The following is a 25,423-nucleotide window of genomic DNA, read 5'->3' as shown; positions in this document are numbered from 1 at the left end:
CTAAAGGGCGCTCGACGAAACCGCGTAGCTGACGTCATCACAGGGCGACAACAGCGCGGAGACAGAAGCACGCTGTAAACGCTAAACCTAAAATTAACCCCTAACCTAACCCTAAACCTAACCCTTACCTTAACTTGAATCGGCTTGCTTTCAAAGTGCTATTTAAAGCGCCCTTCTTTCTCCGCGCTCGCTGTTGTCGCCCTGCTGATGACGTCAGCGACGCGGTTTAATCGGGCGCGATTTAGTCGAGCACGGTTTTGTCGTGCCACAGAGGCAGCTAAGTCAGCAGGGGGAGGGGGGGCTCCAAATGGCACACACACACACACAGCCCTATCTGTTCACACAGGTGGAGTGTAGCCCATGCACACTTGCCCATCACTCGCATTGCCCAGTTTAAACAGTCCGTGGCCCGATGGTTAGGGACCCCTGAGCTAAGTCCCCCTGGTTGAATTATGGCATTATACCGGGGTTTTCAGGCCTCCAGCCATCTTTCCCTCTGGGTCTTTGGCCTGCCACACTTTCTATTATTCTGCTACGCCTTTTCTATTTTGGGGAAATGGGAGGGGGGGATTGCACAGAGTTAGATGCTATGTAGCCACAACAAAATTCCTTTCTAGAAAGCCAAGGTCATCCTTTGCCTCTGCACCTGACCCGAACTGGATGTGTGGAAGCTGCCAGCATGGCAGTGGGAGATTGGACCGTGGGATGGACTTGTGGGGGTGGGGACAGGATCTTGAACCTCCAACTGGGTGGGGAAAACCAGGAAGCTTCCACATTTGGGTTTTCCCAGATGTGCCAACATGGCTCTCTTAATAAATTGGAACTTTGAGCAATACTTTGCCTCGGACTCTGATTTAATTTTGGATGCCATTCGTAACCCTGACAGGGGAGTGTGAAGCACCTTCTCTGTCTCTGCCCGAACTGCGCTTGATTCAGGCTCCTTGGGCGACCCAGGGGTCCTCCGTGTGACGGGAAAGGCGTCAGGACTGGGGCGTGAATAGCTGGACCCAAGAGGCCTCCGTCTATGGACTCAGCCTTTGGAGTGCATTACCACCCGATGGCTGGGACCATCAGAATAAACGAGGCACTCAGTAGGGCCTCAAGTGAACAATGAGTAGGAATCAGACTGTTGTGACAGGATCACTGGAACACTTAAATTGGTTAAAAGGGGTCAAGTGTTATTTGCATACCAGGAACACCAGTCTTCCAACCACTTCTCAGAATTGCAGGCAAGAGCTCCGTGCTGTTCCTGAGTTGCGGCCAACTGCAAATCCAGCCGATTTCCACAACCTTCAGCCGCAAAGCAACTTGTGGGGCTGCTGCTTTTTTAGCCCCACTGCCCTCAGCAGCCCTATAAACACATGGGGTCAGTCCGACAGCCGGTCTATTGAATAAGGTCTCCGGGGGAGGATCAGACAGACAGAGAAGGGGGATTCCACCACCTTTTAACTCAGCGTATCTCAACCTTGGCCCCTGAAAGATGGGCGGACTTCAACTCCCGGAAGCTGCCTGGGGAATTCTGGGAGAGGAAGTCCACACATCTTCCGGCTGGCGATGCTCACCAACATTGTGTTTAACTAGACCCAGAACCTGAGATTCTTATCCCCAGCCAGTACCTGTCTTGAACCAGCCGTCGGGGGTAAAGGCGTCCTTGGTCTCTGCAGGCCTGTTCCAATATTCCCGAAACACTGCGGGTCCTTTCACAAAGAGCTCCCCTTCTTTGGCATCGAAGCCTGGAGTCACCTGTGGAAACAGAACAGTCACCTGCCCAATCGGCCCCAGGGTCTTCCAGTCCATCCCCCAGTCATGGTACTGGACACAGAGCAACCCCGAAGAAGCCTCTGGCCTGCCAAGAGAGGCAGCTTTCCAGACACCTGCATTCTGTGACGCGGTCTGGAGGAATCAGGAGACGGAACAAAGGAAAAAGCACCACCTGTTTGGCCACAGACTCCGGGCAGATCTGGACTTCTCTGGCCCAGTTCTCAGCATGACAGCGAGGTTCAGACTCTGGTTCCACCCCTCCCCCAAGAGCTGCATTCCAACTACTGTCCGTCAAGGGAGGGGGGAGAGCAAGGAAACCTGGCTCTTCCCCATCTGAAAATCTGGGCCAAAAGTGCCAGCAGCCCTGAGACAGTGCAGCCAGGTAGGCGAGAGAGGGTTTCCGTTCCATCCATGAAAAAGTTGGGAGGGCTTCAAATACCTTGTTAGCAATAGCAATAGCAGTTAGACTTATATACTGCTTCATAGGGCTTTCAGCCCTCTCTAAGCGGTTTACAGAGTCAGCATATTGCCCCCAACAACAATCCGGGTCCTCATTTCACCCACCTCGGAAGGATGGAAGGCTGAGTCAACCCTGAGCCGGTGAGATTTGAACAGCCGAACTGCAGTCAGCTGAAGTAGCCTGCAGTGCTGCATTTAACCACTGTACCACCTGTTGCCTTTGCTGGGGTGCTGGCAAGCGCTCAGGGCTTTTCGAGAACAGCTCCCTGGCAGCAGCCCGACCCCCACCCCCCACCCCATAAGGGTTCACAGTCACATTGCTGGCTTACGGTCAGTAAAACACACACAGAGAGAAAGGGAATGCCCTCCTAAGAGAGTTTCGTTCAACTGCAGCTGCACTCCCTTGGATCCTTTGCATGCCCAGGGATGGGGTGGGAAGAGCAGAGGGGGGGGGGGGCCACAGGAAATATTTGTGGCCGATCGTTCACCTGTGGCAAACCAGCAGACCCCACAGGGCCACTTCCTAAGTCCGAAGCCCGCTTTTTCTTTCCCCAACCGAGGGCTGGCTCTGCAGCCGGCTCTCTTGCTCTCGTCTTCCAACTCTCCGAGGTGCCTTTCGTTGACGCACCGGATCTAACTCACAAGCAGCTGCTGAAAGCATCAGATGGCTAATTGCACAGATACCCTATTCTCCAAACGCCATATTTTAATGCACATTTTAGCTGCTTTAATGCGTTCAAGCAACTTTTAACACCGAGGCACGGCTTGTGCCCTGGAAGGCTGGCCTTTGATAGCTTTCCGCTGCAAAACAGATCCGGCGAGTTGAGCTAGATGGGCCAGCCGGTGCGCCAGATAAGATTACGTTTTGCCGTGTGTGGAAATCAAAAAAGGTTGTAATAAATTCTCCGAAGGAAGAAACCCAGCTGATTATGAAATGGGTATTTTCAACGCTTCCATTTTTTTTAAACCTCTCTATTAGCAGGCGGTCTTGGTGAGGGGGCTACTGAGGAACGAGAGAGACAAACCCCCCCCCCACAAGCCCCTAAGGCTCGGAGTACTTTTACAGGGAATTTCTAATCATTCCCAAGAATCACGGAGGGCTCAAATTCAGCCCCCTCCCCACATGTAAGGGCTACGTCCTCAGCCAAGAAGCCCAACCCACCAATAAGTCATTTATTTAATAAATGCACATGGCCACCCATCATCTCATAAGAGTGCCTCTGGGTGTTTTAACAATTAAAAGCAGAATCGAAACAGGATAAAACAACCCCATTTTTTAAATAAAAAACCCCAACATGGATACCTAGAATAGCTGTCAGGAAAACCTCCCGGATGAGGCTGAGGGAGGATCTGGGGGGCTCCTCCCAATTCCAGGGGGAGTTTATCAAGAGGAGCAGCAGGGAGTGTCTGACCGTGTTGTGGGGGAGCTAGCAAAGCTCCCCCCCCAAATAAGTCCACAGGGACTAAGTGAGGGGCCGTTTCTCCCGTCCCCCTTCAGATAGCCTGTGCTTCAGGGGAGAGTTCAGCCTGGACAGTGTTTGCGGCCGTCCGTCCGTCCACATGCTCTGCCCAGAGGAAGCCCAAAGTGAGGACGTTAATCTGGCCAGAGGGAGCTAATTGTCAACCCTGCAGCTGTTCCCTCCACCCACAGGAAGGGCCATAAAATTTAATTTTTCAAGACGCACCTCCACAAAGCAATTTTTCCTCCATCACGACCACCATCCCTGCCGCCTGGCGCTGGTTAAAAATGCAAAGGGGTTTACGCTCCTGGTTTATATTTGCAATTAAATAATTACCTGAATCAAGATACTTAAGGAATACTAGGAAGTTTCCTCTTGGCAGAGAAGAAGGTTTTTGGGGAGGGGGTTGTTTAAGCGGGGGGGGGGGGAATAAGCCCTCACTTCTGCTCATTCTATCTGCATAAATGAATCATTTTATTAATCCATCTGCTGAACAAAAATCAGAAAAATCTGAATAAACAAGTTTTAATCAGAGAGGGGGAGGGAAACCACACAGTGGGGAGCTCTTAATTGGTGCCCCCCTCCTGGCTTACACTGCCAGATGATATTGGTCACACCGCATTCTCTGAGTTATAGTCTAGCCACATCCACCAGCAACCCCCACCCACTTTGTACTCTCAGCTTGAGACTGAACAGCAAAGAGAGAGAGAGAAAGAGAGAGAGAGAAAGAGAGAGAGAGAAAGAGAGAAAGAAAGAGAGAGAAAGAGAGAGAGAGAAATAAAGAGAAAGAAAGAAAGAGAGGGAGAGAAAAAGAGAGAGAAAGAAAGAGAGAGAGAGAAAGAGAGAGAGAAAGAAAGAGAAAGAAAGAAAGAGGGAGAGAAAGAGAGAGAAAGAAAGAAAGAAAGAGAGAGAAAGAGAGAGAGAGAGAAAGAAAGAGAGAGAGAAAGAGAGAGATAAAGAAAGAGAGAGAGAAAGAGATAGAGAGAGAAAGAAAGAGAGAGAGAGAGAAAGAGAGAGAGAGAAAGAGAGAGAGAGAGAAAGGAGAGAGAGAAAGAAAGAGAGAGAGAGAGAGAGAGAGAGAGAGGGAGGTTCAGGCCTGCTTCCACCCCACCCCTCCATAGTGAGACAAAGAATTTTATCTCCTGCACCCCAAAGGCCCCAAAGGTGTGTTCTGAAGTGCTCCTAATATGGAGACAGGGGTCAAGGTAAGGCATTCACACACAGAACGCAGCCACGGCCACTAAGGTAGGGAGGGGGGGAGCTCCTGAAGAGAAATCCCACCTGCCAGGAGGAAATGGGGAGGATTCCGGGTGACACCCCGTTTCTGTTCCTTCTACCAGTTTTCGCTTTTTAAAATTATTACTTTTTGCTCAGCCGACTGAGTTCCTTACGCTGCTTCTGGGCTGGGAGGGAGGGCGCCTGCAAACCGTAGCTCTCTCTCTCTCTCTCGCTCTCTCTCTCTGAAGGGTGGCAGAAATGGGGTTCTTGGACAGCCCTCCTGCCAGCCTCCTGCCCAGGCAGGGTGGCCTGGCCTGCCTTGACCACATGGGACACTCAAGTAGCTCTCCTTCAAGCCCAGTTCTTCCCAGGTCCATCTAGGACAGTGTTTCTCAACCTTGGCAACTTGAAGATGCCTGGACTTCAACTCCCAGAATTCCCCAGCCAGCGAATGCTGGCTGGGGAATTCTGGGAGTTGAAGTCCAGGCATCTTCAAGTTGCCAAGGTTGAGAAACACTGATCTAGGAAATCTAGGAAGCCTTTTTAGGAAGTTGTTCTTGCTCCCAAAAGCAAAATCAGATCCATTTCCTCCTCTTCCCTTTCCTCGCCCGAAATGCGCCGTTCCTTTTCTCTAGGGAGGTGCCCAGGGCCTCCCGCGGCCACTTTTCCGTGAGAGCAAAGGGCTTCTCAAGCTGCCAAACGCCACCAGCCAGGCATCAGGTAGCAGCAAACTTTTAATCGCTGCCTATTGCAGGGAGGGAAGCACTCAGCAGCACACTGCCCATCGCCTAGGCAACCTGGTCCCACAGACCCTCTTGTAATTAAAAATCCCCCCCCCTCGGCTCCCTTTCCGAGCGAGCAGCATTATCTCTGCTCCGAGCGGTGTGTCCTGCAGCAGGGAAGCGGCCTCTGCCCCCCCCCCTCCCGCCCCCCCACAGCTAGAGAGGAGGCCGATTTGGGGCTCCTTGGGGAGACAACGATGAGAAGGAGCAAGGGGAGGAGGAGGAGGGGCAAAAGTCACCCCCAGCCCAGCCCAGGCTGTCATCTGCAAGAGCCGCGTTCCACATCTGGCTTCGCGATGGCGACTTTTCATAAAGGAGGCCGGGAATAATGCAATCAGCTCACTTTTCATTTTGGGAGGCTTCGTAGGTTGGAATGAAAGGAGAAGCGCACGAGGGAGAAGGAAGGACAGAAGGGTTTTAAAAACTGGGCTGGTTGTGCAAATCTCTGCATACCTAAATTTCTTATTTACACGGGGGATGCACCAGAAATCATTTGTTATGATGGCAACCCTCTTTTTTTTTCAAAAAACACACGAAGAATCCCCAAAACAAGCCTTTTCCCTTGTTATCGAACGTGACAAATATACAAAAATTACAAAAAGAAACCCCTCAACATTTCCCTGTGGATCAGCAACCATTCCGAAATTCTGGAGGTTATACTTGAACCACTACTTGGTTTTAAAGCGCTGACTGATTTTCCCCGGCCTTTCTTGGAGCAGACAGAGCAGAATACTCATGTTCAGCTTTCCTTCCTTCCTTCCTTCCTTCCTTCCTTCCTTCCTTCCTTCCTTCCTTCCTTCCTTCCTTCCTTCCTTCCTTCCTTCCCTCCCTCCCTCCCTCCCTCCCTCCCTCCCTCCCTCCCTTCTTCAGGTCTGAGTCTCTTATCATTTTCTTGATCAGACAAGAGCAGAATACTCATGTTCAGCTTTCCTTCCTTCCTTCCTTCCTTCCTTCCTTCCTTCCTTCCTTCCTTCCTTCCTTCCTTCCCTTCTTTCCTTCCCTCCCTCCCTCCCTCCCTCCCTTCTTCTGCCTAATCAGGTCTGAGTCTCTTATCATTTTCTTGATCAGACAAGAGCAGCAAATGCTGCCACCTGCAGTGACGTTCCACATTTAAAATTAGTTAAGCTGTTTACAACCTCTGACCTGCTCTTCTGGACGTCTGGACGCACTCCAATGCACCAACAAAGCCTCAGAGGAGGAGCTCAAAGAAAGGGCCAAAATGTGGTGGGGCCACCTTCATGGTTTCCAAAATGACTGTATGGAAATTTATCTTAGGCCAGCTCAATTTAAGCATGGTGTTGCTAGCTTAGGCTGGCAGTAGCAAGTTGGGAGGAGGAGGAGGAGGAGGAGGAGGAGGAGGAGGAGGAGGAGGAGGAGGAGGAGGAGGAGGAGGAGGAGGAGGAGGAGGAGGAGGAGGAGGAGGAGGAGCCGAGGTGGCGCAGTGGTTAAATGCAGTACTGCAGGCCACTTCAGCTGACTGTTATCTGCAGTTCGGCTGTTCAAATCTCACCGGCTCAAAGGTTGACTCAGCCTTCCATCCTTCCGAGGTGGGTGAAATGAGGACCCGGATTGTTGTTGGGGGCAATATGCTGACTCTGTAAACCGCTTAGAGCAGTGTTTCTCAACCTTGGCAACTTGAAGATGTCCGGACTTCAACTCCCAGAATTCCCCAGCCAGCATTCGCTGGCTGGGGAATTCTGGGAGTTGAAGTCCGGACATCTTCAAGTTGCCAAGGTTGAGAAACACTGGCTTAGAGAGGGCTGAAAGCCCTATGAAGCAGTATATAAGTCTAACTGCTATTGCTATCTTCTTTAAAAAGGAAAGCTGCATGTAGAACTATCTGTGGCCAACCAGCGGTTCCACCAACCAAGCGAGCAGAACCAGCTCTTAGCAGAAGACAATGTATGGAACGTGGGACTGAGCTGTGGAGTCCTTGACACTCTCTGAGCTGGTTGTTTGCTTGCAAACGTTTCATTACCTGAGCAGGTATCCGTCTTCGTAAACAGCACTGAGGATGCTGCCAGCTGCGTAATGAAATGCCTGGCAGCAAACAGCCGGGCTCCGGGAGCATCCAGGACTCCCACTGAGAATACCTGCCTGTCATGGCTAAGAGTTGGTCTCTCCAAACTTGAGGGCATTTCCCCTTCCCCTTGAGGGAGGGGGGGGGGCTGTTCAAAAGAGACAAACAAAATAGACAATAGTGATGCTCCGGGGATTGCGGGATCCTGCCAGCTGGGAAGCTCAGCCTATGAAATATGCATCCCCAGGAACAAAGGAAGATGAAAACGCTGGGGCTGGGGAAGGAGAAGGAGAAGAAGGAGAAAGAGAAGAGGAGAAGAAGGAGGAGGAGGAGGGAGAGGGGGAGGAGAAGGAGGAGGAGGAGGAGGAGGAGAGGAGGTGGTGGTGGTGGTGGTGGAGGAGGAGGTGGAGGAGAAGGAGAAGGAGGAGGAGAAGAAGAAGAAGAATCATCATCTACCAAGATAGAATCTTTGGAATGGAGGAGAAGAAGAAGAGGAGGAGGAGGAGGAGGAGGAGGAGAAGAAGACAAAGAGGAGGAGGAAGAGGAGGAGGGGTGCCTTCCACCGATGCTTCCAAACTGAAGGGAGGGGAACCAAAGTTTTCTTTGGTCCCACCAGGGACAGGGAGGAGGCAGTCAGAAGGAAGCTCCAACCCCATGTGATATTTGGGGGGGGAGGGATAGATGTCCAGGGGATGGAGGAGTCCGGGGCCAAACAGAGGACCTTCTCTGCAGCAGCACCCAAGCTCAGAGGTAGCCAGCGGAGGCATCCTTCCTCGCCTTCCCTTCTAGGCAATGCATCAAGACTATTTTATTCTTTCCCCCTGCCGGCTGGCAATAATACCGTAATCTCTATTGCTACTTTAATCTTCTCTTATTTCCGAAGGCTGGATAATCTTTGATCGTTAGCTCTCAGTCAAATGTGGACATTATTATTATTATTATTACTATTATGGATAATTTTATTCCAGGGTGCAAGCTGCCTTGAAGACCTGCAAACTGAAAAACTCCCTTTAAAGCGTTAACGATTTACGTGGTAAAGATGAAGAGCATTTTGCCCCCAGCCGGGTCAGCCTGGCAGAGAGCGAGGAAGGAGGAGTGAACGCTGCCTCCAAGACAGGGGGGGGGGGTCCAGACCCTTCTTACAACTCAAACGCCCCAGGAAAGCGAGGAGCAGCGTCTCACACGAAAGGGCAGGAACAAAAGTGGATGATCGCCCTGCTCCATAAAAGGATTACCGGGTGCCTGTTCAGACATGCCTCCCTGGGCAGGAAGTGGGGAAGCCCCCTGAAAAAGGGGCATCAGCTGGATAATTGGATCAGCGACTGGCAAGGGCAGCGGGGACATTCATGGGCCAGCCGAGGGTGACCAACGGGCAGCCTTGCCTCTCTGACTGGCGCGACTGGCGGGAAGGAAAAGAACCGAGCGCCAAGATTTACGGAATACCGAGGCAGAAAGCGCATTTGTTGGAAGGCAACTGGGGCTTTTTGGTGGAGGGCAAGACACGGTGAAGGAGAGCAAAGTGGGGGCCCTACCCTCTCTTGGGGACCTGGACTGGAAATGGAGCTGGTGTGTCTGTGTGTGTGCATATATGTGTCTTCGACACACAAAGCATGTCTGGTTCTGCTCACTTCTTCCCTCTCAGAAGCAAGAGGGGGGACAACGTGGCTAACAGCAAGGAAGCCCCAACTGGCCCTCAAGGCATTTCCTTCCCCGCTCTGGGACCCTCCAGGCCCCCTGAATTACCGTTGTGCCCATCTCGTCTCCTTCAGCGTGGATGCAGAAGGCAGAATCGTCCTTGGTCCAGCTTCCGGTGGCGATGCGCACCTTAACTCCGGGCAGCGGAGTCCCAACCGATCCTGGGAAGGAGAAAAGGGAGGGAAAGCTGATGGAAAGAGCCGCGTGGAAGAGACAGGCCCATGGGGAAGAGCCCAACAGGAAATGAACCAGCAGGTGGGAGCGGCTGAGTCCCAGGCCGTTCGTGCAAACGCACCTGAAGGGGGAGGTTCCCTCCTCACCCTCTGGACCACCCTGCGCCAATCAGCAGCCGAAGAAGGCCCTCCCCAGCCCCTGATAAGACTGCTGGGCTTGAGCCCGATTCCTCCAAGGGCCATTGCAAAGAGGGAAGGAGGAGTGAGGCTCCTTACAGGACACGGATGGGCCGGTTGCAATGGCGGCTTGTGCTCCAATGGCAGCACAGCAACTTAATTATGGCAAAGGGGGGGAGAGAGAGAGAGCCCTGTCCACCAGGCTGCCAGCCCCGCCCCACCCCACCCCACCCCGGGGGGGGGGGGAGAGAAACAGGCAGCCTTTAGTCCCCTCCTTCAGTTCTGGGTTGCCAAAAGAGACACCTACATAAAGGAAGCTGGCTTATTGCTCCCCTCCAGCCCCTTCCCCAAATGACAAGCCTTTGTAAGCGGAGGACTCTGAAAGGCTGGGAAATGCAGACAATGTTAATTATAGTGATACCAGTGCGACAGTGCAATTAAAAGCCTTTGTGTGAAGACAATAACTCCCGCTTTTGGGGCCCGAGTGACATTTAAAAATTAAGTCTGCCTGGGTAAGAGAGGGTCCAATCTGGCTCCTGGGTGATGCAATGGGGGGGGTGGAGGGGAGCAGAGAGGACTCAAAAGCACATCAAGAGTTAAAAAAGAAAGTAAAGCAGCCTTTCTTTCTTTCCCACTCCTGGCATTTAACCATGGAGAAATCGCTGTCCCTGCGAGTGAAGAGCCCTTGGACATTTGTCAAACTGGCTCTCCCCCGTCATCCCGAGACAGGCAGCTGTCAGCGCCGGGAGTGACCCTATTAGTCGCCCGGTTCCTCCTCTGTTTAAGTTAGTTGTCAGCCTTTCCCCGGTACATTTAATTGGCCCTGGGCTCTGTGTCCTTTGGTGTCGGGGGAACCGGGATGCTGTTATGCATGGCAATGTCCGGGGAGAATTGAACGGGCCCACACTCTTGCTGTCAACAATCCACGGAGCCTCCTCTGTAGGAGCTATTAGCCACCTCTGATCTAAACCTCCAATTAAAGTGGTGATTAGGCCCAGCGAGGCATTCACTGGCCATGAATTATTCATCTCCCTTCACAGTAACAACACCAAGGGGGATTCGAGGGGGAGGGGGAGGAGGGGAGGGCTGCAGGAAACAGAAGCATTTTAAGCAGAGGTTTAACCATCTACCATCAAACCGTTTCTCTCTCAGTCTCCCGTCTCCTTGCCTCTCAAGCAAAAGGCACCCCCTGCACCCCCAGATCTCAGCACTTTGACAGAAGAAGCACCGGGGGTGAAGGGGGGGGTGGCTTGCCGAGGATTGGAGATGATCAGGGGGCGGGGGGGGGAAGCAGGGCAAAGGGAGATGCTCCGCAAGGGCAAAATGAGGCATAAGGAAAGAGGGTTTTGGAGAGAAAAGGCAGAGCGAGTGATGATTTGGAAGGCTGAGCCACAGGCCCAGCCAAGGGCCACAAGGCTCTCGCTCCAAGGACGGAGGCTGCAGGTCTTGGGGGGGGGTCTCTGCAGAGGATGAGTTGGAAAAAGCCAAGATGGCAGCTGCCATGGCGCGATCGAAGGCTCTACGCGTGCAGTTAAAAACAGGGGGACCTTTGACTGCACCGGGATGGCTACCATATTTGCTTTTTTACCTACGGCCTCCTCCGCTTGGGCCTCTGTCTGCACCCCAGAGAGAAGCCAAGGAAAGCGGGAGGGTTGCCCCTCTGCCACCTTTAATGGGCATGGCAGGGCAGGGCCTCTCTCCTGTGGCACGACAAAACCGCGCTCCATTAAAGCGCACCCGATTAAACCGTGTCGCTGACGTCATCAGCAGGGCGACAACAGCGACCGCAGAGAAAAAAGGGTGCTTTAAATAGCGCTTTGAAAGCAAGCCGATTCAAGTTAAGGTAAGGGTTAGGGTTAGGGTTAGGTTAAAGATTAGGGTTAGGGTTAGGTTAAGGGTTAGGTTTAGGGTTAGGTTTAGGGGGGTTAGGTTTAGGTTTAGGGGTTAATTTTAGCTTTAGCGTTTACAGCGTGCTTTTTTCGTCGCACTGTGATGACGTCAGCTACGCGGTTTCATCGAGCGCGCTTTAGTCGAACGCGGTTTTGTGGTGGAACCCCTCTCTCCTCCGCCTGCTAACCCAACCGCCTGCAGAAGGAGCTGTCCAGTGCTGAAGCTCCTGTCTCTCCCCAAGTTCTTGGCCCCCTCCTCCTCCTCCTCCCAAGAGGCCCCCATTACGTCCTCCTGCCAAATGGAAGGGGTGGGTGGGTGAGGGAGGGAGGGAGGGCCGTTGCTATCTAACCCAAACACCTTGAGAGTGCAAATTGTGTTTGCAGCGGCAATGCACATCTCCGAGATTCAGTTTATCACCAAACTCCATTTGGGGTTTGCCCTTCATCACAAGAACCTCAAGGCAGAGAAGCAAAGATAATTATCTGCCTCGGGGGAATTTTTTTTTTTGAAGGGCAAAACACAAGGCGAGTTCGGTGACAAATTGAATGTCGGAGGGGGATTCAGGTAACGCAGCTCACCTGGAAAAGATCCCCTGCCTGAGCCGGTTCGGGAAGCGTCCGCCTTGCATGTGAAATGCCCAGGAGGCTTCAGTCCACCCCGACCCTCAAAGCGGCCAGATTTCATCCAAGTGAAAAGGCTTGTCTGCCCCCCACCTCTCTCCCCAAACGTCTCTGGGAAACCCACCAGGGGGGACGAGAGGCTCATTCCTCCCGCGGCTTTTTCTTGTGGCAGAAGGTGGGACTCAGGGGCTGCCCAAGAGGTTCGCTTAATGCAGTGTTTCTCAACGTTGGTGACTTTAAGTCCCGTGGACTTCAACTCCCAGAATTCCCCCAGCCAGCTCTGCTGGCTGGGGGATTCTGGGAGTTGAAGTCCACGGGACTTAAAGTCGCCAAGGTTGAGAAACACTGGCTTAATGCATATTTTTACGTTCTGAAATGTTGGGGTGGTGACTTTACTCCCTCAGTCTTCCATGTTCCCTGCTTTTCCCTCCAGAGAAACGAGGCAAAGGCCAGGATCTCCCAGAGGAGAGCATTGAGGACACCTGTCTCCACCCGCCCCCAATGATCCAAGACGCCTCCCCTGGGCCTCTGGGGCAGCCCACCGTCTCCCGTGGGGCAAAGAAACTTCGCTTTGCTTCATGGGGCTCCACCCGGGTTGCAGAAGCTTCGCTCTTCTTTTCACGCTCGCAACATGCAGGATCAAAGGCGATGCCGGCGGGAGCTTGGAAGCCCCTTGCCATCTCTCTCCGGAGCCTCACCTGGAACACGAGGGCCGTGCAGGGGGTTGGAAAGGGCCATCCCAATCTCTGTCATCCCATATCTCTCCAAGAGGACGTGCCCCGTAAGGCTCTTCCACCTTTCTAGGACCGGCACCGGGAGGGCCGAGGACCCCGATACCATCAACCTGAAAACGGAAGGGCCAGTGGCCGTCAGGCACCTGGCAAGACAGGCAGGGCAGAGGACCCGCTGCAAGTTCTACCCCAAGGCGAGGGGGGAGCAATGGGGGAGCGCCTCTTTCCAGCAGGGAGGCCAGCCTCTCGGGAGGGACTCCCGCAATGGGGGCAAAGCAGGAAGCCCCCTTCACATCTGGCTGTAGGAACCGCCTCTGGACAATCCCCCGGGACCAGGCGAGACAGCCGCGCGCCACCTCCTCAGGCCAGCCTGCCCTGAAGCCAGATGCCCCTCAGCCACTGCCATGTACCGGGAGGAGGAAACAGGGCAGGCCTTGCTCTTACAAGGTGGGAACATCGGTGCGAGGCCTGGACTCCTGCCAGAGAACAGACAACGGGCTGCTCTGCATTCCCATCCTGCAATCCAGAGTGGCAGCCGCAGAGATGCGACAGATGGTGCTGAGCAAGGAAGGAGGCGGCGAGCCTGGGGAAATCTGTGCTCAGAGTCAGCAGGGCAGGCAGAGGACCAGCTCCGTCTTCCAGGAGAAACCCCCTCACTGCCCAGATGGAAAGCTGCTGGGCCTCTAAAGCCTGGGGGAGTCTCGGAAACAAGGCCCCTGCGTGGCAGCTATTGTTTGCGGGTGTGTGTGTGTGCCAAAATCATCTCCCTCCCCAAAGCATCTCGGGAGGAGGTCCCAGCGGCCTTGGAGAGGGGTAAAGCATCACTTCCTGAGCCCCAAGGCTCCCCCCCCCTGCATGGCCCCCTCTAACCCGAGATCTGTTTCCCATTCATTCCCACAACTCCGAAATTGACCATAAAAAGCAAACTGCTCCCAGTTGAAAATATCAATGTTAACCGTGTTGAAGAGCCTCGCCCTGGAAGACAGCAGTAATGTCACCAGGCAGGCGGTTCAGGGTGCTTGCCAAGGAAGAGGCCGGAAGGAACAATCTCCAGGGACGGGCCGATGAGAGGAGGAGGAGGAGGAGGAGGAGGCAGCCCAACCCCACCCGGGTCCTAAGCCCTTTGGGTTGAAAGCCAGAGCTTTTCCTAGGCTGCCTTGGATTGAACCCACTTCTCGTGGGGGTGGGAGTGGGGGGATATCCCAGCCTCCAGCTGGACCAGGATGCGCTAAGCATTCTCTGAAATGCTTAGAGAAGTTCAGGCTGCCCCCAAGGTGGGGAGGGGGCTCCGTGGGTCAAAGAAGGGGGCAGCTGGGGGAAGAGAAGCTCCCCTCCGCTGTAAGGAGACGAAAGGGGGCTCACCTACCGGATGTGGTCCTGGCAGATGGCACGGATGAAGTCCTGGACACGTGGCTGAGAGAAGTGCTCCTCGTAGTAAGCGATCAGTTTGCTGTAGATGGTTGGCACTGCCATGAAGACATTGACCCGGGGGGCCTGGAGGCTCAGGAGGGCTTCCCAGACCTGGAAGGGAGAGAGGGGCTTCACCACCTGCTCGGAGGAGATTCCTGCCCATGTGGGAGATCACACAAGGCGCTCTGGGATCAGGGCTCTGCCCCAGGCAGCACCCAGAGGGGGGAAGAGCCAGCAGAGGGAACATCAAGTCATCGGGGAGCCAAACCCCAAGGCGGCACTAAGCCCCAGGTGGAGCCAAGGCTTGTTCCCCATTGCCCTGGGACAGGCAGAGCCGACTCTCCCCATCCAGCCAGATCACTGGGGCCTCCGCAGGCTCTCAGCCCGAGGAGTCAGCCGAGCCTTGTAATGAATATTTCAGCTCGGCTAATTTGCCCCCAACTCTGCCGCTGGCCTCCCTCGGCGAGCGAAGGAAGAAGGGAAAACCTATGAATAAATAAAAGACGCTCTGGGCTCTGTTATGGCAACCTTTTCCGTCCTGTTGCTGACAAATGTATTTCTTAACGACTGGTGACACTTGGGGGCCTCCCAGCCTTCTCTGGCGCTCAGGCGCAAAGAGGCATGCCAGGGGGCGAAACGAAGGCCCGAAGGCGGGCATGGCTGCTTCCCCCACTCCCACTGCCAAAGCCCACCACCCTATACTTATTTCTTCTTCAAGGCTGAATGGGAACCCATTTTGACCCAACTCGTGACGGCCTGGCATTGGCCGAAGCACAGGGCGAGAGAACAAGGAGAGACAAAGACGCCAGGCGTGGCAGTGAAGAGCTGGGCTGCCTGAGAGAGGAGGAGGAAGGGGGAAACCGAGGGCATCGTCTAATCTCCCGAGGGGGGGAAGGCGCTTCAGTCCCCAAATGGATTTTAGTTGAAAGCAAAGGATCCTCATCGGCTTCTGTGGGAGCCATCCCCAAAGAGGCCCTGGGCGGAGGGCTTCTCCTTCTTCGGCAGAACTCAAGTTGGCAACCAATATTTATGCCCTGGCCAAGCGATGCTAGGAGAGGATCGATATACTACACAGAGGACTCTGCTGGGGGCACCCAGAGGATCTCAGGAAGCCGCCAGGGAAACAGACCGGGCCCTGCTTCAGAGCAGAGCTCACCTTTGTCTGCCCAACAAGAGCCTTTCCTGCAGAAACGCTGGGAGCTGCTGCCAGTGAGGGCTGGCAATGCCGGGCAAGGTGGGTTGATGCTCTGCTCTAGCAAAGCCCTGCTGGCTGGGCAGTCCTGGAAGTGGAAACCCTCGCACCTTAAAAGTTATCAAGTTTGGAAAAGGCTGCTCCGAATGCTTTCCCGTTAATCCGGAGAGCTCAGGATCTCCTCCTTGGCGCAAGTAATCCAGCTGAGCAGGGCTGCCCCCAGCACGATCCCCTGCGCACTCCCAGACTCGGAGCCTGGCCTGTGGAGCCCCCCTGATGCTGCCTTTCCTCGGGACGCTGACCGTTGCCTTCCCCTGCATGGGGCACCGTGAGTTGACTTGAGGAGAGCAGCCAATTCAAGTCAAATGCCTAAAGAGCAAACAAAACCATGGAGCCACATCCGGTGGTCAGCGCAGGGGCAGGGAGGCCAGGACAAAAAGCGGGCAGGGACGCAAGCCATCGTGACCTGTGGGGGAGAAGTGGGTTTCCAGAGAACCAGGCTTGGCCGCTCTGGAGGCAATAAACAGGCTGCCAGGGTAGGTGGCTGAGTGCTTGGATGCACCTGGAGGGGGTCGCCAGCTGCCACACCTGGACCCCTTCCTGCATGGGGGCTCTCGCTGTTTGCTACACCCTCCAACTGTTTCTGGGCTGGCTTTCAACCACGTCTTCATCTGTCCGCTTCGTTCTGCCTTCCACGTTGAGGGCGACCTCCCCTTCTAAACCCCTGCTCTGCTGACGGCACGTTCAAAGGAGCAAACACTTTCCCCCGGCCTCGGGAATCTAACAAAATATGACAGGCTCCAGTTTCCTATTTTTTTCCCCCCCTTAATAATCTCTCCCTCCCTTCTTCCTTTCTCCACTCTCGACATCAAAAGGCATTACTCTGCAGCAGAAGCTGAGGACAAATGGCATTTCTGGCAAGAAGGGGAGGAAAACAATAAACTTTTTTTTTTCCAAGTGGGGATTTGAGAAATAGACGCAGAATAATCTTCTGCTGGCGACTGTCCCTCGAATGCCAGCATCCTCCCCGCCCCCCCAGCAGAAAGCACAGGAAGAGAGGAAAGAGAATCAATTGAGGGGAGGGGGGGTTTCATAACTTTCTCCAAGAAGAGTCAAATATGGAAGGAGCTGGGAGGAATGTCAAGTTTTTGCTCAACCCACTTTCACAGAAAACGAGATGAATGTTTATTGGAAGGGAAGGAGAGGAGATGGCAGAAGATGCTTCTCCTTTTTCGGAATCCAATTCCTCTCCCGCCTTCTGGGGGAGGCATCCTCGCTCTCTTTCTCACCGCCTGGCACCAAGCCAGGCAGCAGGTCACAGGCTTCAGCCAGGGCAGGATAAATTATCTCCCTGTAAATCATCTGTTTGGATCTCTGAGCCTTCTGACCAGGGGGAGGAGGGAAGGCAAAGGAGCTGGAAAGCAGCCCCAGAAAGGCATAAGGGCCTCCCTGCCCAGCCCTGCTCTGATCCTGAAGCAAACCTGCGCTGTACAGTTTGCTTTAGTTAAATGTGAAGACAGAAGGACGTGAGCCAGTCGGGAAGTTCTCTGACCAGAAAGGCCCGTCCCTCTGAGGGGGACCCCGGGGCTCTTCTCCTGCTCTCCTCTTAGCTGCTGAAAGCCTCCCCTGAGGCCCGAGCCGAGGTGGCGCAGTGGTTAAATGCAGCACTGCAGGCTACTTCAGCTGACTGCAGTTCTGCAGTTCAGCGGTTCTAATCTCACTGGCTCAAGGTTGACTCAGCCTTCCATCCTTCCGAGGTGGGTAAAATGAGGACCCGGATTGTTGTTGGGGGCGATATGCTGACTCTGTAAACCGCTTAGAGAGGGCTGAAAGCCCTAGGAAGCGGTATATAAGTCTAACTGCTATTGCAGTGCCAAGCGAAGGGGAGCCTCCGTGGGGCTGGAGGAGAGGTCTGGCCGCCCCACAAAGGCCTCATTCTGCCCCTGCCCGAGAGCAGACAAGGGGAGCAGGCCCAGGCGGCGTTGCGTTAGACGCTCCGGCTGCTTCTAACAGATTCCCGGAGAGGTCGCGAGGGGAACAAGGCCGGGATAACCGAAGTCCCCGCTGCCTTTGGCCCTGCACGGGACACCGTAGGCTCCCACCCGCATCTACAGCCAGAGGGCCTCGCTGCGAACTAAGTAATCTAATGAAGACTGTAATAATAATAACCAAGTATTTATTGCACGTAATGAAGTGTTAGCGATTGGAAAGGCTGGGTGCGATGCTGCGGTTTCTCCTGAACCCGTGCCAGGATCACTCAAGGCAGATCCGGAGGCAGCAGCCTCTGCTTTAGAAGCTAGTCCTGACTTTGCTTTGATTGACGTGTCGGCCATGAAAGCTCCTTTATATCACTCAGCAATTGGCTGCTCTCTGGAGGTGCCGAGAAAGAGAAAGACAAAAGGCTGAAGGGGAACCCAGGGCTCCTTCGGAGAAATCCTCCCATGAAACGCACCGCTCTGCCGAGAGCCAATTTTGGAAGCAAAGGGCGCTTTGTAAATAGGCAGGAATTTAAAGACAGCTTGTGTTAAAACACAACCAGAAAGCACAATTTGCCCTCCTGCGCTCCCTTTGTCACGTCAATGAAAACACTTTCCTGCTCCCTCGGGAGGCTCTTACACAAATAATGACAGGGGAAAGAGTAAACAAGGGCAGAGCAACACAAAGGCCTCTCTGGACGCCTTCGCGCGGAGGGAAAAGGGCAGGCGGCTGGTCTCGCGCTCCTCATTCTCCACACCAAGAAGCTGGTCCAGCAAAGGAGCTTCTGGACAGCTGCCCACACTTGCCCTCCACTGGCACAGCCCCGGGGGGGGGGGGGACGGACGCCCAGCCGAGCCTACCCCCCACGACCCATAGACTCCCAGGGCTAGAAGGGACCTTCTAATCCAACCCCTCCCAAGGCAGGTATGCCATCCCAGGCAAGGGGGGGGCTCCAATCTTTTCTTGGGAAACCTCCAGCAACAGAGCATCCAGGACTTCAGGAGGCAAGCTCTCCCACTGACTAAATGGCTACAGCAGCGCCCCCTATGGGAGAAGAAAGGCTGCTTGTGAACCCTTTCGGGTGGTGGCAGCCCTCAGCAGGGGGCCGCGAGTGGAGGAGGCTGGCAGAGGGGCACAAGGAGCCAGAGCAAGGTGGGCCTTTTCCCTTGGCAATAACGTCCCCTTGGCAGGGACCTCTCCTAGGGTGAAACGCCACATGGGGGGCAAGTTGGCAGCTGTTGTGGGGGGCAGCTTCGCATGTTGCATCTTTTATTGCAACGAAGTGGAACGGGAGTGCCAGAGCTAGAGGCTGGAACCCGGGGCTCCTCCTTCAGTGATCCCCCAAGGCTGGAACACGTCCCCCAGCTGAAAGGATCCCCTCTCCTGGGGCCTTCTGCCCAGGGACTCCCCCAGAAGGAACAGCTGCAAACGCTTCCCATTCAAGACAGGCCAGGAGGGCTTTTTCTGGCCAAATGGGCCTTTCCACCAGCACCTCTCCCATAAACAGGAACCGTGGCTGAGAGGAGGAGTGTTATGGCCAAGCCCTCAACCGCTAGGATGGGGCAGCCCTTGAAGAGCATTCGGAGACTTCATCTCGTCCAGAATGCAGCCGCGCAAGCGATTGTGGGTGCACCTTGGTACACCCACATTACACCTATCCTCCACGAGCTGCACTGGTTACCGATTAATCCCCGGATACGCTTCAAAGTGCTAGTCGTAACTTATAAAGTCTTCATGGTATTGGATCTGGGTACTTGAGAGACCGCCTGCTGCCAATTACCTCCCAAAGATCCATTAGATCACACAGGGTCGGCCTCCTCTGGGTTCCGTCTACCAGCCAATGCCATCTGGCTACTACCCGGGGGAGGGCCTTCTCTGTGGCAGCTCCGGCCCTCTGGAACGAACTCCCCGCAGGGATTCGGACCCTCAACCTCTCTCCAGGCCTTCCGAAAAGCTGTTAAAACCTGGCTGTCGGCAGGCCTGGGGTTGATGAGTTCCCTTCCCCCCTCGATCTGTGTGGCTGTGTGACTCTTGGCTATTTTAACTACTGTATTGTACTTTTGTGTTCCCTTTCCCTTTTGAGTTGTTCGCCGCCCTGAGTCCCCCTGGGAATAGGGCGGCATATAAATAAAACAAATCTCAATCTTTCACCTGGTATTTTCCCCTTTGCAGATATGCAACCCCTCCCTTTTCGCCACAGCCTCAAGGTCGAGAGAGGCTTCCAGGCATCAACGTCCCGGTTAAATTCCTGGCTCTCGCGGCATCCTCCCCGCGAGCAGCTGACAGCCACGGAACTGCTGTGTTGCGCCTTTCATCTGCTTTCCTGGGGCTCCCTCTGCGATCAAGTGGATGCATCAAAGCTCCATCCAGTCCCGGAGCCTCGATCTCAGCATCTGGCACAAGGTCTGTGTTGCTGCCGCAGCAGGAGACCCACCAACCCCTGGGAGATGCGGGGGAAGACCGACTAGCAACGACTTCAAAGAACCCCTTGACTGCAAGCGGCAAATCACCCCCTTCTTCCCTGGAAATCTGTTAAGAGCTAAAAAAAACCTTAAGAGGGTCTCTTGCCATCTCCTATTTAAACACACACACACACACACACACACCATCAAAGGCAAACAAAAATACAAATCTGTGACCTCGACCGAGTGCCACAGAACCCTTCAATCGGTGAAAAAAAGACCAAATTTCCAGTCTTTGCAGCTTGGAGAGAAGGAAGCGGCCCCTCCCACTCCAGCCCACTTACCACTTCTGGACTAAACTCGGGCAGCATGACGCAGGTGGCCCCTACCCAGAGCGGGCACAGCAGTTTGTTGACCACCCCATGGACATGGTGCAAGGGCAGGACGTGGAGAATGACATCATCGTTTGTCCAGGCCCATTTCTCAACCAGCCCGGTTATCTGCAAGGAAAAATAAGCAACGTTCAGCATTGGGGGGGGGGGGGGGAGCAGAATTCCACAGACCCCCCCGATTGCTTCAAACCGCTTGTTATAAGAGCCGAGGTGGCACAGTGGTTAGAGTGCAGTTCGGCTGTTCAAATCTCACCGGCTCAAGGTTGACTCAGCCTTCCATCCTTCCGAGGTGGGTGAAATGAGGACCCGGATTGTTGTTGGGGGCGACATGCTGACTCTGTAAACCGCTTAGAGAGGGCTGAAAGCCCTATGAAGTGGTATATAAGTCTAACTGCTATTGCTATTGCTAGTAGAACAAGAACAAGGAATAGGAGGTGGAGGAGAAGAAGAGGAGGAGGAGGAGGAGGAGGAGAGCCGAGGTGGCGCAGTGGTTAGGGTGCAGTACTGCAGGCCACTTCAGCTGACTGTTATCTGCAGTTCAGCGGTTCAAATCTCACCGGCTCAGGGTTGACTCAGCCTTCCATCCTTCCGAGGTGGGTGAAATGAGGACCCAGACTGTGGGGGCGATATGCTGGCTCTGTAAACCGCTTAGAGAGGGCTGAAAGCCCTATGAAGCGGTATATAAGTCTAACTGCTATTGCTATTGCTACGTTCTGGATTGTAACTCACGATTCTTACGCGAGCCCCAGTGCAGAAGACCAACTATCAACTCACCATGGCATGGACATTCTGGTGAGTGCTTAGGACCCCCTTGGGCCTTCCCGTGGTCCCACTGGTGTAGATGATCATGGCCCCTCTGGTCTCCCATTCGGAAATGGGACAACTGGCATCTCCAGCGGATCCATCCCTTCTCCCTTCCCACTTCCCGGACTGGGGAAGCGAGAGCAGAGGCACCCCCAGTTTCTCAGCAGTGGGGGTCATTTTCTCCTCAAACTCTTCCTCGGCGAGCAGCAGGGCACTCTGGGAGTCTTGGATGAAGTACTCCAGTTCTGACACAGGATGCTTTCTGTACAGAGGCACAGCAATACCTCCACTCATCCAGGTAGCCCACTGGGCCACCACATAGGAAGCATCGTTGGGGCACAAGAAGGAAATCCGTTCGCCCTTCAGGTCGCCGTCTGAGTTTCCAAGGGCCTTGCAGATTTTCTGGGAGAGGCAAAGACTTCGAGTGTACAAATCTTTGTAGGTGTGTTCTCCTCTTTGGTCAATGATGGCCACCTTTTCTCCAAAAGCTGGTGCTCTGGTGAAGACAGGGACAACTTTTCTATATGCCGATATCCACCTGGCGGGCAGCTCTGTGAGAGCACAAAAATTCGTCCGGAGGCTGAAAGAGTCACGTCCTAGAAGGGGCTGGCCACATGCAAAAACACGTGTCAGGCAACTCCTGTTAAAAAGCAGGCAGGAGCCTAACATTTTCTCTTATTCCTTGGATAAAAGTGGTGCTGAAAAAAAGAAAGGCAAAAACTAAAACCAACCCAAACACTAGGAAAGAGATACAAGGTGTAGGGAATAGACTCTTCTCTGACAAATATTGAGGAGATAATGTAAGATTTAGGAAGAATTGTAAAGAAAAAGGGAGCAAATATTAAAAATATTCGTCATAAATTTGCAAACCGCAAAGTCACACATTCGACACGACTCCAGCTTAAGCCTACATTAAATGGAGGAAAGAGAATAGGCTTGTTTGCAGGGAGCTGATGAATATATAGCAGTGTTTCTCAACCTTGGCAACTTGAAGATGTACGGACTTCAAGTCCCAGAATTCCCCAGCCAGCGAATGCTGGCTGGGGAATTCTGGGACTTGAAGTCCGGACATCTTCAAGTTGCCAAGGTTGAGAAACACTGATATATAGTATTATTTACAAATAGCTCAATATTACAATAAAGCTCACATTAAATAAACCTCTGAATGCATTACAGAACAAGGTATATAGTCTTGCTCCAAAAAACATAACTTTGACCAGCTACATTCAAAGCACCCACCCAAACCTTTGTCTTCTAACCAGGATGCATCGATCTTCCCCAGTTTTCAATGCCCACTGTAAGAGGTTGCTTGTACTTAGGAAAAGCTTTTAACCAAATACACCATTAAAAAACACTCCCAAGGGCAGCACCTTCCTTTCATTTCACACATTTTTCCCTGGAAGCACAGTTTTTTGTAAAGCCCCTATGCATTGTATATGAGCCTGGCTATGAGCAAAAACGAAAATAATCTTCTCTAAATTTCAGGCCTCCCAAAATAGTATCTGGCTAATGCAGGCAGAGGAGGCAACCACTACAAAAGGTGCTAATTGGGAGTCCGCACAATCACACATTGTCCTGTGAGACAAGTTGCTGCACTGAAGTGGTATCCTCAAAGGGTCTTCACCATGTCCTCTACTCAAATGTGTGTGTGTGTGTGTGTGTGTGTGTGTGTGAAGGTCACAATTTTGGATCACTTGGCATCAATCTGTCACTCTTTCGCGTTTTCCTTTTGGTTGACTGCTCCAGAGACCAGCTTCACGGCCTCCTGTGAATCCTGTTGTAGGATTCTAATTCATTGGCAGCTGCTGAGAGGAGGAGATATTACTCACCATTTCTATAGTTTAACCACAGTCTCCCGCATTTATCAACCAACCAAAATGTGCTCCGGAGTTCGACAGCTACATCTGACTAGAAAAGTGCCATTACTTTGGGGCCAAAAAGCTGAATAAACACTAAACACACACAGACGTATTTGGCTAAGAACGGACTAACAATGGTCTTCGGACTGAAACCCTGGAGGTCCTTCCAGCCTTAAGATTTGGAGAATGTGCAACTGCCCCCCCCCCCGCCAGGTTGTGGCAGACTTCACCCCTGACATTCAAAGTGGGAGGGAAGGCTGGGGGGGGTGTCGGGTGGGAGGGAGGGATGAATATTAGGCTTGACGAGGGGTGTTAGATTTTAATGTAATATGATTGCACATGTATACTGTCTTCTCTTATTTTTTCTTTAAAACTAAGATATGTTAAGTATATTGATATGGAAGCATAAATACCATCAACACAGAATGGTGTTTGCTCAGAAGCTGAAATACACCAATGAGAGGAAGAGTGGGAAACAGAAGAGAGAAGAAAGATAGGAAGAGAGGGATAGGAGAGACGGTAAGGGGGGAAGATGAGGAGGATAAGGAGGAGTGGAATATGGAATGTGGAGAGAGGAGAAGGAGAAAGGAAGGGGAAGTAGAGTAGAAAAGGATGGAGGGAAGACAGGATGTAGAAGAGTGGGAAGCAGAGGAAAGAAAGATGGGAAGAGAGGGATAGGAGAGAGGGTAAGGGGGGAAGATGAGGAGGATAAGGAGGAGTGGAATGAAGAGAGAGGAGAAGGAGAAAGGAAGGGGAAGTAGAGTAGGAAAGGATGATGGAGGGAAGGAAGGAGGTAGGAGAGAGGTAGAAGAAAGAGGTGTATGGAGAGCAGAGGAGCTAATAATGGGTTTTTATCCTTCTGGGCATTGATGGCAAGAGGAACTGATGTAATTACTACTTAATACAATAGGATACTGGCTATGTAATAGTATACATGTGATTTATATGTTATGAAAGTGGAAAATAAAAAAAAGTATTTTTCAAGACAAAGGGGGTCTGCTTGCTTTGGGCTGCCTGCCTGCAAGGGGCCTGGGAGGAAGACCCCCAAAGTCCCTTCCAGCTCTAATCTGATTGATTGATTGGATGTTTTTTTATCGTTGCATTCCTAATTCTCCCTCTGCGTCGCCTCAGGTCTTCCAGCCCAGAGACAGGCGCCTCTCCAGCCTCTCCTGAGAAACCTCCAGAGACGGAGCACCTCAACTTCTGGAGGCTCCACGGAGGGGAAATCCCCCGCTGCCTCCGGAGTCTGCGGTGAAGGTTGAGGAGGAGGAGGAGGAGGAGGAAGTCAGGCATCCCAGAGGAAGCACACGCGGGGACTCCGCCACAACCTCCCCGGGCGCCATTCGCACCTTCTCCAAGTCCCCGGGCAGGAGAGGGACACCCCCCCACACACACTTCTCACCCGCCGCCCCGGATCTGCGCCCAGGAGCAGCCCGGCAGGAGGCGGAGGAGGAGGAAGCGGACCGCGCTCTCTCCCCCATCCACCCACGCGCCGGACTACACGCCCCATCGCCCACTGCCACGGGGGGGGGAGGAAACGGGCCCCTGCCGCCCTCCTCCTCCACCGCCCCCCCCCCCCGCCCGCCTCACCGCAAGGAAGGTCCGGCGCATTTGGCCTACCGGGTCCGTCTGCGAATGGCGTCCCCCCCGGGAACAAGAGCGCGCCGCACGGGTTCCGGAGGCGGCGTGAGGTCATCCGCCCCGCCCCCCGGAGTCCTGACGTCAAAAGAGCCCTCTGTGACGTCTGCCTCTTGCGTCACCGGTGCCAGGACTAGAAGGCAGGGAAGCAGAACTGCCCAGGAGCCCTGCAGAGTCTGGCTGGCATCCCCTGACCACAACCCCCCCCCTCCAAGGACTGCTCTCCCTGGCCTGGGTCTGAAATGTCCTGGCTTGACCGTTGGGTCCACCCCTGGCTCATCCCAGCACTGAGGACACCTTTGATATCGAGATTCCCCAAGTCCCGTTGTTCTACATTGGAGCTTTTAAATATTACATATGTATGTATGTATGTATGTATGTATGTATGTATGTATGTATGTATGTATGTATATATCTATATCTATATATCATCTATATCTATATCTAATCTATATCTCTATGTCTATGTGTATGTGTATATGTATATGTATATGATAGATAGACAGACAGATATCAATATATAAATATAGATATATAGGTAGGTAGGTAGGTAGCAGTGGTGGGTTTCAAAATTTTTAGAACCTCTTCTGTAGGTGTGGCCTGCTTTGTGGGAGTGGCTTGCCAGCCATGTGACTGGGTGGGCATGGCCAACTTGTAAAATGTGGTGAAACTCACTTAACAACGCTCTTGCTTAGCAACCAAAATGTTGGCTCAGAAACTCTGGCATTTGAAGCACGCAAGCTGTCAAGTTACAAGACCCTTG

The 25,423-nt window shown here is 53.3% G+C and overlaps 1 protein-coding gene across 1 annotated transcript in view; it reads right to left on the bottom strand.

The window, feature by feature from the left end:
• The window catches only part of ACSF3 (acyl-CoA synthetase family member 3), a 34,534-nt gene extending 9,878 nt beyond the window's left edge, over positions 1–24,656 (bottom strand). Inside the window, exons 1-7 of the mRNA XM_087728896.1 lie at positions 24,613–24,656; positions 21,134–21,861; positions 20,312–20,467; positions 14,353–14,507; positions 12,954–13,099; positions 9,444–9,556; positions 1,617–1,743 (exon numbers count right to left, since the gene is read on the bottom strand). Of these exons, the coding sequence (XP_087585022.1) occupies positions 1,617–1,743; positions 9,444–9,556; positions 12,954–13,099; positions 14,353–14,507; positions 20,312–20,467; positions 21,134–21,832 (1,396 nt within the window). The 5' untranslated portion in view covers positions 21,833–21,861; positions 24,613–24,656. The remainder of the gene's footprint in view (positions 1–1,616; positions 1,744–9,443; positions 9,557–12,953; positions 13,100–14,352; positions 14,508–20,311; positions 20,468–21,133; positions 21,862–24,612) is intronic.
• Positions 24,657–25,423: the final 767 nt, after the last annotated feature.

Source organism: Thamnophis sirtalis, unplaced genomic scaffold (genome assembly GCF_051295495.1).
Source record: "Thamnophis sirtalis isolate CommonGarterSnake01/CBP01778 unplaced genomic scaffold, rThaSir2_p1.2 scaffold_14, whole genome shotgun sequence".
In the NCBI taxonomy this organism is placed as follows: Eukaryota; Metazoa; Chordata; class Lepidosauria; order Squamata; family Natricidae; genus Thamnophis; species Thamnophis sirtalis.
Note: the sequence above shows the minus strand (reverse complement) of the source record. Positions and strands in the feature narration are given on the sequence as shown.